This window comes from Heterodontus francisci, chromosome 42 (assembly GCF_036365525.1).
Source record: "Heterodontus francisci isolate sHetFra1 chromosome 42, sHetFra1.hap1, whole genome shotgun sequence".
In the NCBI taxonomy this organism is placed as follows: Eukaryota; Metazoa; Chordata; class Chondrichthyes; order Heterodontiformes; family Heterodontidae; genus Heterodontus; species Heterodontus francisci.
Genome location: NC_090412.1, coordinates 886440 through 904886, shown reverse-complemented (window position 1 = coordinate 904886; position 18447 = coordinate 886440). Strand labels below are relative to the sequence as shown.

Genomic DNA, 18447 nt, shown 5'->3' with positions numbered 1-18447 from the left:
CTACAACATTATAACAAAGGTTTATCACCATAGTAACACTGGCATCAGCAAGTCACATTGAAAGAAGATTTAACATACTTGGATCTGATAAGATTGAGTCAGTTTTCGGCAAATATTGGTCACAGCGAACACCCTGGTACCCTTCTTTGCACCTGAAGAGAAAGGGAATACAAGATCGAAGGAAGGTTGACACTTTGAGTAATAGATGAGGCTCAGATAAAAACAAACAGTATTCATTCATATTAGAGTTTGTGCTCTGGCTGCTGAGCCAGTTAGAAATAACACAAGACACTCATTATTGCTGAGAGCTGTTTAAGTCTTGTGATGGAGTCTAGAGTTGACTGACCTCATGATCAGATTGAGAGGTGCTGAATCATTAGATTATTATTCAGTTCTAACTCCCCAGATAGACCACACTCTCTCTGGCTCTCTGAGCTAAAGGCCTGTTACCCGACCCGAACCTGACGGGACCCGATGACATGGGTTGGGTTTGGGTCGGGTTGGGTCGGGTCACTCTTCCGGGTCTGGCTTTCAGGGTCGGGGTCGGGTCGGACACACACAGGATTAATTAGTCTTGAAAGGTTGTTTAAAAAGATGAAGATTGGAGCCACGAAGTCAGTGATTGTTTGGTCACGAGTTAAACAAAAACCCATGGAGTTGTGCCCAGACAGGCTGTGCCACTGTACCAGTATCTGTATTGCTTAAAATAAACACAGCCATTGCCCAAAGGCTCAGAAAATATTATACATTACCTAGACTCCTGCTTTACAGGTTGAAATACTTGCTGCAAGTTTATCCAGTGAACAGCTGAGATGCAGAGACCAGGACTGTCCTGAGTGATTATTATAAAATATATAGTATATAAAAAATATAAAACGATCACTGTCAGGACTCTAGTCTACACACATACAGTACAGTACTGTACTAGAGTCGGGTTCAGGTCAGGTAGCCATGCTCTACCTCGGCACAAGGCTTCTCTTCCATTTCTTTTCCTAATGTCAATTTCAAGTAGACCACAACAGCCTAAGATTCCTCTGCTCTGTGCCTCAGGAATGCAGAGTTCCAGAAGCAGAATAAAGAACCGAGTATCATGGGATGTAGGCGTCACTGGCTATGCCAGCATTTATTGCCCATCCCTAATTGCCCTTGAGAAGGTGGTGGTGAGCTGCCTTCTTGAACCGCTGCAGTCCATGTGGGGTAGGTACACCCACAGTGCTGTTAGGAAGGCAGTTCCAGGATTTTGACCCAGTGACAGTGAAGGAACGGCGACATAGTTCCAAGTCAGGATGGTGTGTGACTTGGAGGGGAACTTGCAGGTAGTGGTGTTCCCATGTATTTACTGCCCTTGTCCTTTTAGGTGGTAGAGGTTGTGGGTTTGGAAGGTGCTGTCTAAGGAGCCTTGGTGCATTGCTGCAGTGCATCTTGTAGATGGTACACACTGCTGCCACTGTACATCGGTGGTGGAGGGAGTGAATGTTTGTGGATGGGGTGCCAATCAAGCGGGCTGCTTTGTCCCGGATGGTGTCGAGCTTCTTGAGTGTTGTTGGAGATGCACCCATCCAGGCAAGTGGAGAGTATTCCATCACACTTCTGACTTGTGCCTTGTAGATGGTGTACAGGCTTTGGGGAGTCAGGAGGTGAGTTACTCGCCTCAGGATTCCTAGCCTCTGACCTGCTCTTATAGCCACAGTATTTATATGGCTACTCCAGTTCAGTTTCTGGTCAACGGTAACCCCTAGGATATTGATAGTGGGGGATTCAGCGATGGTAATGCCATTGAATATCAAGGGGAGACTGTTAGATTCTCTCTTGTTGGAGATGGTCATTGCCTGGCACTTGTGTGGTGTGAATGTTACTTGCCACTTATCAGCCCAAGCCTGGATATTGTCCAGGTCTTGCTACATATGGACACGGACTGCTTCAGTATCTGAGGAGTCATGAATGGTGCTGAACATTGTGCAATCATCAGCGAACATCCCCACTTCTGACCTTATCATTGAAGGAAAGGTCATTGATGAAGTAGCTGAAGATGGTTGAGCCTAGGACACTACCCTGAGGAACTCCTGCAGTGATGTCCTGGAGCTCAGATGATTGACCTCCAACAACCACAACCATCTTCCTTCGCGTTAGGTATGACTCCAAACAGCAGAGAGTTTTCACCCTGATTCCCATTGACTCCAGTTTTGCTCTGGCTCCTTGATGCCATAGTTAGTCAAATGCTGCCTTGATGTCAAGGGCAGTCACTCTCACCTCACCTCTGGAGTTCAGCTCTTTTGTCCATGTTTGGACCAAGGCTGTAATGAGGTCAGGAGCTGAGTGGCCCTGGCGGAACCCAAACTGAGCGTCACTGAGCAGGTTATTGCTAAGCAAGTGCCGCTTGATGGCACTGTCGATGACACCTTGCATCATTTTACTGATGATTGAGAGTAGGCTGATGGGGCAGTAATTGGCCGGGTTGGACCTGTCTTGTTTTTTGTGTACAGGACATACCTGGGCAATTTTCCACATTGCAGGGTAGATGCCAGTGTTGTAGCTGTACTGGAACAGCTTGGCTACGGGCGCGGCAAGTTCTGGACCACAGGTCTTCAGTGATTCCAGGGTCCCTGCCACAAAGGGAGGAGGAGCAAATATCCTAATCCATGTAACTATCTGACAGAACAGGGACAGGAACCAGGGATAATATCCCTTCTTAACCCAGGGACACTGAGTGGATCCTGTGATCTATCTTTTGCAAAGATTTATCTCATAATTAATTGTAAACACTCTTTGTGGGTTGCCAACAAGCAGGAATCAGTGACTTGAAATGGTAGAGAATGTTGGCTTGGAAGACCGAGGGAGAAAAGACGGCCAGCAAGTTTAAAAAGGAGTGGCAGTGAGCGAGAATCCCCAGTCAGTATATCTCGTGACAGTAGAAATACTCATTGAGAGAGATAAGGAATAATCATAGACACTCATGGATTTGTTAAAGGAAGGTCATGGATTTTAATAAGCTTTTTGACAAAGTCACACATGACAGACTGATCAGCAAATTAAAAGATCATGGGATCTAAGGGAAAGTGGTAACTTGAATCCAAAATTGGCTAAGAGGCAAGAAGGCTGTTTCCAGTGGGGTTTCACAGGGCTCAGTACTAGCTGCCTTGCTTTTGTGGTATATATCAATGATCTGAATGTAGGGAGCATGATTAAGAAGTTTGCAGATGTTATTAAAATTGGCCGTGTGGTTGATAGTGAAGAAGAAAGCTGTAAACTGCAGGAAGAGATCAATGGACTGGTCAGGTGGGCAGAAAAAAGACAAATGGAATTCACTCCAGAGAAGTGTGAGGTAACGCATTTGGGGAAGGCTAACAAGGCAAGGGAATAGATAATAAATGGTAGGATACTGAGAAGTGTCGAGGAATAGAGGGACTTTGGAGTCCCTGAAGATGGCTGGACAGGGAGATAAGGTGGTCAAGAAGGCATACGGAATACTCGCCTTTATTAGCCAAGGTATACAGTATAAGATAAGGTTGACAGGGCTCTCAACTGTGTCCGGCCCATTTCCCACACCTCTACCCTCACCCCTTCCCTTCCCTCCCAGAACCGTGACGGGATTCCCCTTGTCCTCACTTTCCACCCCACCAGCCTCCACATCCAAAGGATCATCCTCCGCCATTTCCGCCACCTCCAGCGTGATGCCACTATCAAACGCATCTTCCCCTCCCTTCCCCTGTCAGCATTCCGAAGGGATCGTTCCCTCCGTGACACCCTTGTCCACTCCTCCCTTACCCCCACCACCTCGTCCCCTTCCCATGGCACCTTCCCCTGCAATCGCAGGAGGTGTAATACCTGCCCATTTACCTCCTCTCTCCTCACTATCCCAGGCCCCAAACACTCCTTTCAGGTGAAGCAGCGATTTACTTGTACTTCTTTCAATTTAGTATACTGTATTCGCTGCTCACAGTGTGGTCTCCTCTACATTGGGGAGACCAAGCGCAGACTGAGTGACCGCTTTGCTGAACACTTCCACTCAGTCTGAAAGTATGACCCTGAGCTTCCGGTTGCTTGTCATTTCAACACTCCCCCCTGCTCTCATGCTCACATCTCTGTCCTGGGATTGCTGCAGTGTTCCAGTGAACATCAATGCAAGCTCGAGGAACAGCATCTCATTTACCAATTAGGCACACTACAGCCTGCCAGACTGAACATTGAGTTCAATAATTTCAGAGCATGACAGCCCCACATTTTACTTTCATTTTCAGGTTTTTTTCTTTCTGCTCTTTTATATTTTTTTGTGTTTATTTTATTTCATTTCATCTTAGTTTGTTCAGTTTGCTTACCCACTGTTTTTTTTCACATTTGTACTTGTGGCTGTTCAGTTTTCAGTCCATTAACACCCAATCTGTACTAATGCTTTGTCTTTCACCACACCATTAATGTATTGTTTGCCTTTGCTCCATGACCTTCTGGTCAGTTATTCTCTGTGGCCTTGTCCAATCTGCACCTTCTCCTTTGTTATCTCTTTCCCCACCCCCACCTCACTTGCTTATAACCTGTGTCATTTTTAATATGTCAGTTCCGAAGAAGGGTCACTGACCCGAAACGTTAACTCTGCTTCTCTTTCCACAGATGCTGCCAGACCTGCTGAGTGGTTCCAGCATTTCTTGTTTTTATTTCAGATTTCCAGCATCCGCAGTATTTTGCTTTTATACAATATAAGAGCTGGGAGGTTATGCTGGAACTGTATAAAACACTAGTTAGGCCACAGTTTGAATACTGCATGTAGTTCAGCTACTGCATTACAGGAAGGATGTGAGTGGGAGACAATACAGAGGAGATTTATGGAGGATATTGCCAGGAATTGAGAATTTTAGCTATGAAGAAGGATGAGATAGTCTGAGGTGGTTTTCTTTGGAGCAGAAGAGGCTGAGGGTAGACAAAATTGAGGTGTATAAAATTGAGGGGCCCAGGTGAAGTGAATAGGAAGGAACCATTTTCCTCGCCAGAGAGGTCAATAATCACGGTGCATAGATTTAAGTAATTGGTGTTAGGATTAGAGAGGAGATGAGAGAAATTTTTCCACCCAGAGGTGGCTGGGTGTCTGGAACTTGCTGCCTGAAAGGGTGATAGAGGCTCCCCGTCCAGACCCCGCCCTCACTGTACAGACCCCACCCTCCCCCTGCCCTCCCCCGCCCTCCCCGTAAAGACCCCACCCTCCTCCTCGCTCCCGGACAGACCCCGCCCTCCCCGTACAGACCCCGCCCTCCCCCACGCTCCCCCACACAGACTCTGCCCTCCCCCTCACTCCCGTACAAACCCCGCCCTCCCCCTCGCTCCCCCGTACAGACCCCGCCCTCACCATACAGACCCCGCCCTTCCCCATGCTCCCCGTACAGACCCCGCCCTCACCCCGTACAGACCCCGCCCTCCCCCACGCTCCCCCGTACAGACCCCGCCCTCACCCTCGCTTCCGTACAAACCCCGCCCTCCCCCACGCTAACCCGTACAGACCCCGCCCTCCCCGTACAAACCCCGCCCTCCCCCACACTCCCCCATACAGACCCCACCCTCACCCTCGCTCCCGTACAGACCCCGCCCTCCCCGTACAGACCCCGCCCTCCCCCACGCTCCCCCGTACAGACTCCGCCCTCCCCCTCGCTCCTGTACAGACCCCGCCCTCCCCCACGTTCTCCCGTACTGACCCCACCCTCCCCATACAAACCCCACGCTCCCCCGTACAGACCCCGCCCTCCCCGTAAAGACCCCGCCCTCCTCCTCACTCCCGTACAGACCCCGCCCTCCCCGTACAAGCCCCACGCTCCCCCGTACAGACCCAGCCCTCCACGTACAAACCCCACGCTCCCTCGTACAGACCCCGCCCTCCCCCACGCTCCCCCGTACAGACCCCGCCCTCCCCGTACAAACCCCATGCTCCCCCGTACAGACCCCGCCCTCCCCCACAGACCCCGCCCTCCTCCTCGCTCCCCCGCACAGACTCTGCCCTCCCCCTCGCTCCCGTACAGACCCCGCCCTCCCCCACGCTCCCCCGTACAGACCCCGCTCTCCCCGTACAGACCCAGCCCTCCACGTACAAACCCCACGCTCCCCCGTACAGACCCCGCCCTCCCCCACGCTCCCCCGTACAGACCCCGCCCTCCCCGTACAAACCCCACACTCCCCCGTACAGACCCCGCCCTCCCCGTACAGACCCCGCCCTCCCCCACGCTCCCCCGGACAGACCCCGCCCTCCCCGTACAAACCCCACACTCCCCCGTACAGACCCCGCCCTCCCCCACGCTCCCCCGTACAGACCCCGCCCTCCCCGTACAAACCCCACACTCCCCCGTACAGACCCCGCCCTCCCCGTACAGACCCCGCCCTCCCCCACGCTCCCCCGTACAGACCCCGCCCTCCCCGTACAAACCCCACACTCCCCCGTACAGACCCCGCCCTCCCCGTACAGACCCCGCCCTCCCCGTACAGACCCCGCCCTGCCCCACGCTCCCCCGGACAGACCCCGCCCTCCTCCTCACTCCGTACAGACCCCGCCCTCCCCCACGCTCCCCTGGACAGACCCCGCCCTCCTCCTCGCTCCGTACAGACCCCGCCCTCACCCACGCTCCCCCGGACAGACCCCGCCCTCCCCGTACAAACCCCACACTCCCCCGTACAGACCCCGCCCTCCCCGTACAGACCCCGCCCTGCCCCACGCTCCCCCGGACAGACCCCGCCCTCCTCCTCGCTCCTTACAGACCCCGCCCTCCCCCACGCTCCCCCGCACAGACTCTGCCCTCCCCCTCACTCCCGTACAGACCCCGCCCTCCCCCGGACAGACCCCGCCCTCCCCGTACAAACCCCACACTCCCCCGTACAGAACCCGCCCTCCCCGTACAGACCCCGCCCTCCCCGTACAGACCCCGCTCCCCCGGACAGACCCCGCCCTCCCCGTACAAACCCCACACTCCCCCGTACAGACCCCGCCCTCCCCGTACAGACCCCGCCCTCCCCCACGCTCCCCCGGACAGACCCCGCCCTCCCCGTACAAACCCCACACTCCCCCGTACAGACCCCGCCCTCCCCGTACAGACCCCGCCCTGCCCCACGCTCCCCCGGACAGACCCCGCCCTCCTCCTCGCTCCGTACAGACCCCGCCCTCCCCCACGCTCCCCCGGACAGACCCCGCCCTCCCCGTACAAACCCCACACTCCCCCGTACAGACCCCGCCCTCCCCGTACAGACCCCGCCCTCCCCCACGCTCCCCCGGACAGACCCCGCCCTCCCCGTACAAACCCCACACTCCCCCGTACAGACCCCGCCCTCCCCGTACAGACCCCGCCCTCCCCCACGCTCCCCCGGACAGACCCCGCCCTCCCCGTACAAACCCCACACTCCCCCGTACAGACCCCGCCCTCCCCCGTACAGACCCCGCCCTCCCCCGTACAGACCCCATACTCACACACACTCACCTCTGCTGATGATTGGATGATTGGGTGTTCTTCTCACTGATCATTTACCATACAATGGACCTGATTTTAACCCATTCAAAACCCACCTACTTGCAGAGTTAAATTCGGGCTCACTGTGTCTTTGGGCAATTTCTATACTTGACAGGAGAGTAAAGACTTTCAAATCAAAGATGTTTTTTTCATTTCCGTGCCTTGCGGAGTGGGACATGCATCAGTTATTGAAAGGCTTTTCATGGTCTTTCATCAAGCAACAAAGTTAATATCTGACGCAGCCTCTCCTGCAGTTGAACACAGCTCCACATCATTAATCCCAACCAGCCCCACCTCAACACAACAACAGGCAGAGTGTTCAGGAAGCTTTACAGTCGGTATCAAACACCATATCATCGCCCAGTTAAAATCACTGAGGATTCCTTACATTAATAAACACAGGCCACTCACTGGGCCTCTACAGACTGCTCAACACTGAGAAATTTCATTCATTAACTGAATAAAATTGACCCAATAACCAAGGACATGATAATCACAGAATTGTTGCAGTGCAGAAAAGGCCATTCGGCCCAGCGTGTCTGCACTGGCTCTCTGAAAGAACAATTCTCTCAGTTCCATTCCCCTGCCTTCTCCCCATAACCCTGCACATTCTTCCTTTTCATATAACTGTCTGATTCCCTTTTGAATGCTTCAATTGAACCTGCCTCCACCACGTTCTCAGGCAGTGCATTCCAGACCTTAACCACTCACTGTGTGAAAAAGTTTTTCCTCATGTCACTTTTGCTTCTCTTACCCATTAATTTAAATCTGTGCCCTCTCGTTCTCAATCCTTTCACAAGTGGGAACCGTTTCTCTCTATCTACTCTGTCCAACAACAAAGAACAACAGAGAACAGTACAGCACAGGAACAGGCCATTCGGCCCTCCAAGCCTGCGCCGATCTTGATGCCTGCCTAAACTAAAACCTTCTGCACTTCCGGGGCCCATATCCCTCCATTCCCTTCCTATTCATGTATTTGTCAAGATGTCTCTTAAACATCACTATCGTATCTGCTTCCACCACCTCCCCCGACAGCAAGTTCCAGGCACTCACCACCCTCTGTGTAAAAAACTTGCCTCGCACATCCCCTCTAAACTTTGCCCCTCGCACCTTAAACCTATGTCCCCTAGTAACTGACTCTTCCACCCTGGAAAAAAGCTTCTGACTATCCACTCTGTCCATGCCGTTCATAACTTTGTAACCTCTATCATGTCGCCCCTCCACCTCCGTCGTTCCAGTGAAAACAATCCGAGTTTATCCAACCTCTCCTCAGAGCTTGTCCAGAACCCTCATGATTTTGAATACCTCTATCAAATCACCTCTCAGCCTTCTCTTCTCCAAGGAAAACAGTCCTAAATTCTCCAATCTATCTTCACAACTGAAATTCCTCATCCCTGGAACCGTTCTCATGAATCTTTTCTGTACTCTCTCCAATGTCCTCATGTCTTTCCTAAAGTGGTGGAAGCAGGTACGATAGCGACATTTAAGAGGCATCTTGACAAATACATGAATAGGAAGGGAATAGAGGGATATGGTCCCCGGAAGTGCAGAAGGTTTTAGTTTAGGCAGGCATCAAGATTGGCGCAGGCTTGGAGGGCCGAATGGCCTGTTCCTGTGCTGTACTGTTCTTTGTTCTTTGTCAATGCAGGAGTCAAGCTGAGGACCAGGATGCAGTGCTGCAAGAAGTTCAATGACCTCACACGCATGATCAAGGTCAGTGAACTGTATCTTCAAATGCTTTATCCAACAAACTGTACCTGGGTTTCAAAAGTGGAAAAAAACTAGTGCTGATATCATGGGAAACCTGTAAGCTGATTGGTTGGTAAGTAACAGCTGTTATTACCTGGAAATAGCTTTAAAAAATCAAGGAAAAGAAGTTTTTTTAAAACCCTCAAATAACTACCTTGTAAGTGAGAAGGTTAGTAATACTAAGGTTTTGTTTTAATTAGTGTAATTTATTAATAATTACTACTTAGAATAGTGCTGTTTGGGCAGAGTGAGGCTGGGAGTTGTGTGCGAGGGATTTTACTGACTCGGGGAAGGAAGTGCTCTGTGCAGTCTTTCTTTTCTTTTCTGCCTTTTCAGCCTTCACGGTACAGGGAAATAAGCTGATTGGCCAATAACTGGTACGTTATTTCACTTATTACATTAGCAATAATTTTTTTGTAAAGCACAGTGACGCAGTGGTTAGCACCGCAGCCTCACAGCTCCAGCGACCTGGGTTCAGTTCTGGGTACTGCCTGTGTGGTGTTTGCAAGTTCTCCCTGTGTCTACGTGGGTTTTCTCCGGGTGCTCCAGTTTCCTCCTACAGCCAAAAGACTTGCAGGTTGATAGGTAAATTGGCCATTATAAATTGCCCCTAGTATAGGTAGGTGGTAGGGGAATATAGGGACAGGTGAGGATGTGGTAGGAATATGGGGTTAGTGTGGGATTAGTATAAATGGGTGGTTAATGGTCGGCACAGACTCGGTGGGCCGAAGGGCCTGTTTCAGTGCTGTATCTCTAAATCTAAATAATCTAAAAAAATCTAAGTAATGGCAGGGCAGCTCGGCCAAGTGGAATGTGCCTCCTGTGGTATGTGGGAAGTCGTGGACGGACCATGTGTCTTTGACAAACACATCTGCAGGAAGTGTCACTGGCTGCAGAAGCTTGAGCTCCGGGTTTCAGAACTCCGGCGGCAACTGGAGTCACTGTGGCACATCCGCGAGGCAGAGAACTACATGGATAGGACTTTTCAGGAGGTAGTCACCCTGGAGTTTAAGACAGCACAGGCAGAGAGGGACTGGGTGGTTGCCAGACAGACAAGAAGCTCAAGGCAGGGAGTGCAGGAGTCCCAGAGGGCATCCCACTTTCTAACCGGTATTCAGTTCTGAATACCGATGGGAGAGAGGTTTCCTCTGGAGAGTGCAGTGAGATTCATGACCAGAGCACCATGGGTGGCTCAGCTGTGTAGGGAGGGAGGAGAAAGGACAAGAGAGCAATAGTGATAGGGGATTCTATAGTTAGCAGAACAGACAGGCGTTTCTGTGGTCGCAGACGTGATTCAGGATGGTATGTTGCCTCCTTGGTGCAAGGGTCATGGGTATCACCGAGTGACTACAGGGCATTCTGGAGGGTGAGGGTGCACAGCCAGAGGTCATGGTCCACATTGGTACCAACGATATAGGAAGAAAGAGGGATGAGGTCCTGCATGCTGAGTTTAGGGAGTTAGGAACAAGATTAGCAAGCAGGACCTCAAAGGTAGTAATCTCCAGATTACTCCCAAGGTCACGTGCTAGTGAGCATAGAAATATGGAACCTGTACAAGCTGGACAGTCTGCACCTGAATAGGACTGGGACAAATATCCTTGCAGGAAGGTTTGCTAGTGCTGTTGGGGATGGTTTAAACTAGCTTGGCAGGGGGATGGGAATCTGAGCTCAGTCTTAGGACAATTTCAGAGCAGGGAACAGGAGGCAGAAAATTAGCGAGTGACTCTGAAAGACAGAAGAAGCAAAGGCTAAAAAGTGTGCAGCACAGGAATTTGGCAGTGTTAAAGGGTATTTATTTAAATACAAAGAGTATAGTAAATAAAGCCAATGAGCTGAGGGCACAGATTGACACATGGCAACACGATATTGTTGCTATAACAGAAACTTGGCTTAAAGAGGGGCAAAAATGGCAGCTCAACATCCCTGGATATAGAGTTTTCAGGCGGGATAGAAAGAGAGATAAAAAATGAGGGGGTGTAGCATTATTAGGTAAGGAATCAATAACAGCTTTGAGGAGGGATGATATACTAAATGAATCATCAAATGAGGTCAAATGGGTGGAGCTCAGAAATAAAAAAGAGGCAGCCACACTACTAGGAGTGTACTATAGACTCCCAAATAGTGAGAGGGAGATCGAAGAACAAATGTTTAGGCAGATTTCAGAGTGCAAAAACTACAGGGCAATAATGATTGGGGATTTCAACTACCCCACTATCAACTGGGATACAAACAGTGTGAAGGGCACAAAGGGGACAAAATTCTTGAACTGCATTCATGAGAACTTTTTTAGCCAGCACGTAACAAGCCCAACGAGAGGGGGCGCAATTCTAGATTTAGTCTTCAGTAATGAAGCTGGGCAAGTGGATGTAGTAACAGTGGGTGAGCATTTTGGAGATAGTGACCATAATACAGTTAGTTTCAGCATAATCATGGAAAAGGACAAAGATAAAACAGGAGTAAAAGTTCTAAATTGGGGGAAGGCAAATTTTAAGAAACTGAGAGGTGACCTGGTGAAAGTAGACTGGATACAGCTACTGGAAGGAAAATCGATGGCAAACCAGTGGGAGGCATTCAAAAGAGAGATTCTACAGGCACAGTGTCGACATGTCCCCACAAAGATGAAGGGTGGTACGGCTAAATCTAGAACTCTCTGGTTATCTAGAGGCTTACAGGGTAAATTAAAGCAGAAAAAGAAAGCTTATTTATTTAGAGATACAGCACTGAAACAGGCCCTTCGGCCTACCGAGTCTGTGCTGACCATCAACCACCCATTTATACTAATCCTACATTAATCCCATATTCCTATCACATCCCCACCTGTCCCTATATTTCCCTACCACCTACCTATACTAGGGGAAATTTATAACGGCCAATTTACCTATCAACCGGCAAGTCTTTTGGCTGTGGGAGGAAACTGGAGCACCCGGAGAAAACCCACACAGACACAGGGAGAACTTGCAAACTCCGCACAGGCAGTACCTAGAATTGAACCCGGGTCGCTGGAGCTGTGAGGCTGCGGTGCTAACCACTGCGCCACTTTGCCGCTTATGATGATCACAAAAAAAACGTAATACTTTAGAAAACCTAGAGGAGTATGGAAAGTGCAGGATTGAAGTAATGAGGGAAATTAGAAAAGCTAAGAGAGAACATGAAAAATAATTGGCAGGTAAAATCAAGGAAAATCTGAAGATTTTATCAGTACATTAAGAGTAAGAGGATAAGAGGGAACCTGTCTCTCGATGCAGAAATCAACAAGCTCATGGGAAAGGTGTCCACTGCTATGTCCAGACTGGCCAAGAGAGTGTGGGAAAATGGCGCACTGACACGGAACACAAAAGTCCGAGTGTATCAAGTCTGTGTCCTCAGTACCTTGCTCTATGGCAGCGAGGCCTGGACAACGTATGTCAGCCAAGAGCGACGTCTCAACTCACTCCATTTTCTCTGCCTCCGGAGAATCATTGGCATCAGGTGGCAGGATCGTATCTCCAACACAGGAGTCCTCGAGGCGGCCAACGTCCCCAGCATATACACCCTACTGAGCCAACGGCGCTTGAGATGGCTTGGCCATGTGAGCTGCATAAAAGATGGCAGGATCCCCAAGGACACATTGTACAGCGAGCTCGTCACTGGTATCAGACCTACCGGCCATCCATGTCTCCACTTTAAAGACATCTGCAAACGCGACATGAAGTCCTGTGACATTGATCACAAGTCGTGGGAGTCAGTTGCCAGCGATCACCAGAGCTGGCGGGCAGCCATAAAGGCGGGGCTAAAATGTGGCAAGTCGAAGAGAATTAGCAGTTGGCAGGAAAAAAGACAGAGGCACAAGGGGAGAGCCAACTGTGTAACAGCCCCGACAAACAAATTTCTCTGCAGCACCTGTGGAAGAGTCTGTCACTCTAGAATTGGCCTTTATAGCCACTCCAGGCGCTGCTTCACAAACCACTGACCACCTCCAGGCGCTTACCCATTGTCTCTCGAGATAAGGAGGCCAAAGAAGAAGAGCAAGAGGATAACTAAGAAAAGGGTAGGGCCTATCAGAGAAGTACAAGGAAACATATGCAGAAGATGTGGGCAGGGTTCTTAATGAGTACTTTGTCTCTGTCTTCACAAAGGAGAGGGTTGATGCAGACATTGTAGTTAAAGAGGAGGAATGTGAAATATTAGATATGATAAGCATAATGAGAGAGGAAGTATTAGAGGGTCTGACATCCTTGAAAGTGGATAAATCACCAGGGCCGGATGGATTGTATCCCAGGTTATTAAAGGAAGCCAGGGAGCAAATAGCAGATGCACTGAGGATCATCTTCAAATCCTCACCAGATACAGGAGAGGTACCAGACGATTGGAGGTCTGCGAACGTTAACTATCATTTAAAAATGGTGTGAGGGAAAGGCCAAATAATAATAGGCCGGTCAGTGTGACCTCGGTGGTGGGTAAATTGCTAGAATCTATTCTGAGGCATAGGATAAACTGCCATTTAGAAAGGCACGGATTAATCAGGGATAGTCAGCGTGGATTTGTTAAGGGAAGCTCATGTCTTACTAACTCAATTGAGTTTTTTGAGGAAGTAACAAGAAGGATTGACGAGGGTAGTACAGTGGATGTGGTCTACATGGATTTTAGTAAGGCATTCGATAAGGTCCCATATGGCAGATTGGTCAGTAAAATGAAAGCCCAGGGGATACAGGGGAATCCAGAATTGGCTCAGTGACAGGAAACAAAGGATAGTAGTCGATGATGTTTTTGTGAATGGAAAGCTGTTTCCAGTGGTGTTCTGCAGGGCTCAGTGTTGGGTCTCTTGCTGTTTGTGGTACATATTAATGATTTGGACTTAAATGTGGGAGGCATGATTGGGAAATTTGCTGATGACACAGAAATTGGCCATGTAGTTGATCGTGAAGAGGATAGTCGTAGACTCCAGAATGATATCAATAGTTTGGTTGAGTGGCAAATGGAATCCAATCCAGACAAGTGTGAGGTAATGCATTTGAGGAGGGAAAATAAAGCGAGGGAATGCACAATAAATGGGAGGATATTGAGAGGGGTAGAAGAAGTGAGAGACCTTGGAGTGCATGTCCACAGGTCCCTGAAGGTGGCAGGACAGGTGGATAGAGTGATGAAGAAGGCATATAAAATGCTTTCCTTTATTGGTCGAGGTATAGAATACAAAAGCAGGGATGTGATGCTGGAACTGTATAAAACGCTGGTTAGGCCACAGCTGGAGTATTGCGTACAGTTCTGGTCACCACATTACAGTAAGGACATAATTGCTGTGGAGAAATACAGAGGGGATTTACAAGAATGTTGCCAGAGCTTGAAAATTGCAGCTATGAGGAAAGATTGGATAGGCGAGGGTTGTTTTCATTAGAACAGAGGAGGCTGAGAGGTGACTTAATTGAGGTGTACAAAATTATGAGGGGCCTAGATAGAGTAGACAGGAAGGACCTGTTTCCCCTAGCGGTGAGGTCAATTACCAGGGGGAACAGATTTAAGGTGATTGGTAGAAGGATCAGAGGGGACATGAGAAGAAACTTTTTCACCCAAATGGTGGTGGGTGTCTGGAATTCACTGCCAGGAACGGTGGTGGAGGCAGAAACCCTCAATTCTTGTAAAAGGTACCTGGACATGTACCTGAAGTGCTGTAACCTGCAAAGCTATGGATCAGGTACTGGAAGGTAGGATTAGATTGGGCGACTAGTTTTTTCCAGCTGGCACGGACACAATGGGCTGAATGACCTCCTTCTGTGCCATAATTTTTCTATGGTTCTTTTCTATAGTTCTACTAAGCTCAGCCATTGCTCAAATCATCACACCCCCCATTACTCACCGACCAACAATCAATCAGGACTCACACCGAGCATTCAGAGCTTCACCTCACCCTCACCCATTTCGCACTGCTGCAAGCCTCACACCCACAAACATCACACAGCACCAGCTATTCAACCATGACAGCCAGGTCACCCAAACACATTGCCCCACACTCACTGACACACTGCCCTCTCTTGCGGGACAAGTTGGTTTACAACTGGAGACAGCAGGAGCTAACCAGAGGGAGTCAGTTGTGCCTGCATATCTTGACCCCCACGGAGGAGACAGTGCTGGCCATTGAGATGGCCATTGCTAAGGCCATGGCCTGCAGAAAGGGTGGATCAATTGAAGATAATGCTATTCTCATCCCTCCCTCTCACATCCCTCCCTCTCACATCCACCATTCTCTTTTGACGTCCAAGCTGCAGATTGTGTAAGAATGCACCTCTTATATTCTCCCTTCCCCCCTTCGTTCACCACAACATTACCCTTGTGCCTTTCTCCTTTCACATATCCAAGAGCAGCTTGGCCAGGCAGTGGAGAAATAGCAGGAAGACAGTAATGATGAAGACACAGCACTGTCAGTCCATTTCACACAGCTCAGATACTGACACTAGACATATCAGAGGATCGGTTAGGAGGAGAGATCTGCACGTGGTGAGTAACTTGGCAGCCAGGACAGTGGGGGGGGTGGTGGGGGGGGGGGTAGCGCAGGGTGAGTTGTACACGGGTTCTACTCCCAGTAGATTCAGAAGACGATTTTGATGGGGTGGGCTGCAGAAAAACTCTGATAAATATACAACAATGACATGCTTGGTGCATTGACAGGCCTGTCAGAAGCCTGTGCACAATGCCAAGGAGCATGGAGGAGACCTGACACAGGACTTTGTGTGGAGTTTTTTAAATTTTTTTTATTTAGAGATACTGCACTGAAACAGGCCCTTCGGCCCACCGAGTCTGTGCCGACCATCAACCACCCATTTATACTAATCCTACACTAATTCCATATTCCTACCACATCCCCACCTGTCCCTATATTTCCCTACCACCTACCTATACTAGGGGCAATTTATAATGGCCCATCCTTTCCAGAATGGAACTGGTGGCTAAAACCATTTAAGCACTTGTGGACCCACCCTGAACAGAGTCTGATGGTTGATTTCTCAGTCCTATTGTAGCACAAATAGAAATCGGACTGCAACAGCGGAAGCTCAGCTTGCTGCATCACAAACTCAAACTACTACCATAATGTCTGCAGATCCCAGTGTTCAAAGGGGATTACAGGATCTCACAGCAGTCCAGCAATCTATCCTCCAACACTTTACTAGGATCACTGAGGCACTGTCCCCAGGGGAGTGACTCCATGCAGCATGAAGCTGCTGTCCTCTCTCAGGATAGCAGTATTCATCCTCCCACCACTGTCATTTGCCAGTGCCATCATGTCTGGATATTGAGGCAGTGGAATCCCTTCCAGTTCTGCTATAGCACAGAGTTCACATGCAAGGACTGCAAGATGATGTGTTTGCAGTCAACGACACCCTGCACCAGGGAGAAGCCAACAATCCTGGTGAAGCCACATGCTCACTCTACCTGCTGGTCTCTGACACGAGAGGATGAAATATAGTTGACTCTTCTTAAACAGTGAACCTCAGCGACCTCCCTTCTGCAACAAGGAGTAGATGGCAAACTGAGAGATGTTGCAATTGCTCCAGTTGCAGCCTCGAAGGAACTAGATGTGTAAAAGTTCATGGTCACAGTCACGCAGGCAATTATAGGCAATGAGGTCCTTACCCCACTCTGAGGTTGCAGTTGTAGCTCAGATTGGAGTGAGGTCATTGTGATGGTGTCTGCAGTGCGAGACCAGTGGAGTAGTATGTACAGACTGTTTTTTGAACAGATGACATGTTGAATTCTGTTAAGTGCACAGACTCTGGTTTCAAAGCTTGTTTCTTTTTTAAAAACAGACCCTGACTTGAAAGTGAAACTTCAGGGTTCTGGAGAAATACAACTGGTTGGAACCAGACAAAATAGAGTCATTTGACCAGAGGCATGTGACTAGAGCTATTTCAGCTGTTTTTACAGACTGCAGAACTGAAGCAGGCTACAGGCTTTTTAGCAGAAGCTGTAGAGACAGAAAACTGATTCTGGGAGCTGGCCATCAGCAGTTTTTGGTTACTTAAGGTGACACCGGTGGAGCTATGCCATCAAGGCTGTCGTGAACAGAACTATGGAAGTTCCGGAGGGGTGCGCAGTTTTGGTGGAGATGGTATTGGTGGAGTTTGGGATTGCAGGGGAACTGCAGTCGAATGGAAATCGATGTTTGCATCTTGGAGGACAGGAGTTGGAAATCTACCTGAAGTAGTTCATAGTTTTGAGAAACTTTGTGGCTGTTTGGTGTTATCTTTGCTGAGTGGACTGCCCAGTAAATTCAAGTGAAAGCTGATCGGTATGGTTTTGCTATTGTGCTGTTTGGTAAATATGATTCTTTTGGTTTGTTGATTTCCATGGGAATCATAACAACATCCTTATTAAAGCACAGACGTCTCACACATTTTTCCTCAGGTAGGGGAATTGCTTCCTAAACACCTGGGACGGATGTGACCTCCTACTGAAATCCCTTCGCTCCCTCCTCCCGCAGCTTGTCCTGCTCTGTGTGGCCTCGCCCAGTCTTGCTGTATTCCCAGGGGAATGCCTACCAGTGCATCCACGTCTGGGGGAAAATGGTTAGTGCAAAAGCCCTGAAGTCAACAAAAACTCCTTCGGCACTTGCCACAGCATCCTCTGTTAGTAACTTGTAACAACTGTAGAAAGTATCAAACACTGGCAGAATTTAAGCAACAGCTGGAAGAAATCAACCAGCAACTAACCTGTCAATAGTTAATGATCCCTTTAAATAGGTGGTGGGGGGCCCTCCTTGCTGATTAATCTGTGTTTGGCTGTATGAGCTGAAGAGAAGGCATCAGCTGGTAACAAAACAACAGCACTGGGGTCAAACAGAAAATAGGAGCAGGAGTAGGCCATTCGGCCCTTCGAGCCTGCTCCACCATTCATGATGATCATCCAACTCAATAACTGTTCCCCTTTCGCCCCATACCCTTCGATCCTTTTAGACCCAAGAGCTATATCTAACTCCTTTTTGAAAACATTTAATGTTTTGGCCTCAACTGCTTTCTGTGGTAGCGAACTCCACAGACTCACCACTCTCTGGGTGAAGAAATTTCTCCTCATCTCAGTCCTGAAAGGTTTACCCCGTATCCTTAGACTATGACTCCTGGTTCTGGACTCCCCCACCATCGGGAACATCCTTCCTGCATCTACCCTGTCAAGTCCTGTTAGAATTTTAAAGGTTTCTATGAGATTCCCCCCTCACCCTTTCGAACTCTAGTGAATATAATCCCAACTGACTCATTCTCTC

General features: G+C 49.3%; 1 protein-coding gene across 1 annotated transcript in view; it reads right to left on the bottom strand.

The window, feature by feature from the left end:
• LOC137355309 (pro-neuregulin-3, membrane-bound isoform-like) overlaps positions 1–18447 on the bottom strand; it is a 629235-nt gene that overhangs the window by 31866 nt on the left and 578922 nt on the right. Inside the window, exon 3 of the mRNA XM_068020295.1 lies at positions 79–152. Within this exon, the coding sequence (XP_067876396.1) occupies positions 79–152 (74 nt within the window). The remainder of the gene's footprint in view (positions 1–78; positions 153–18447) is intronic.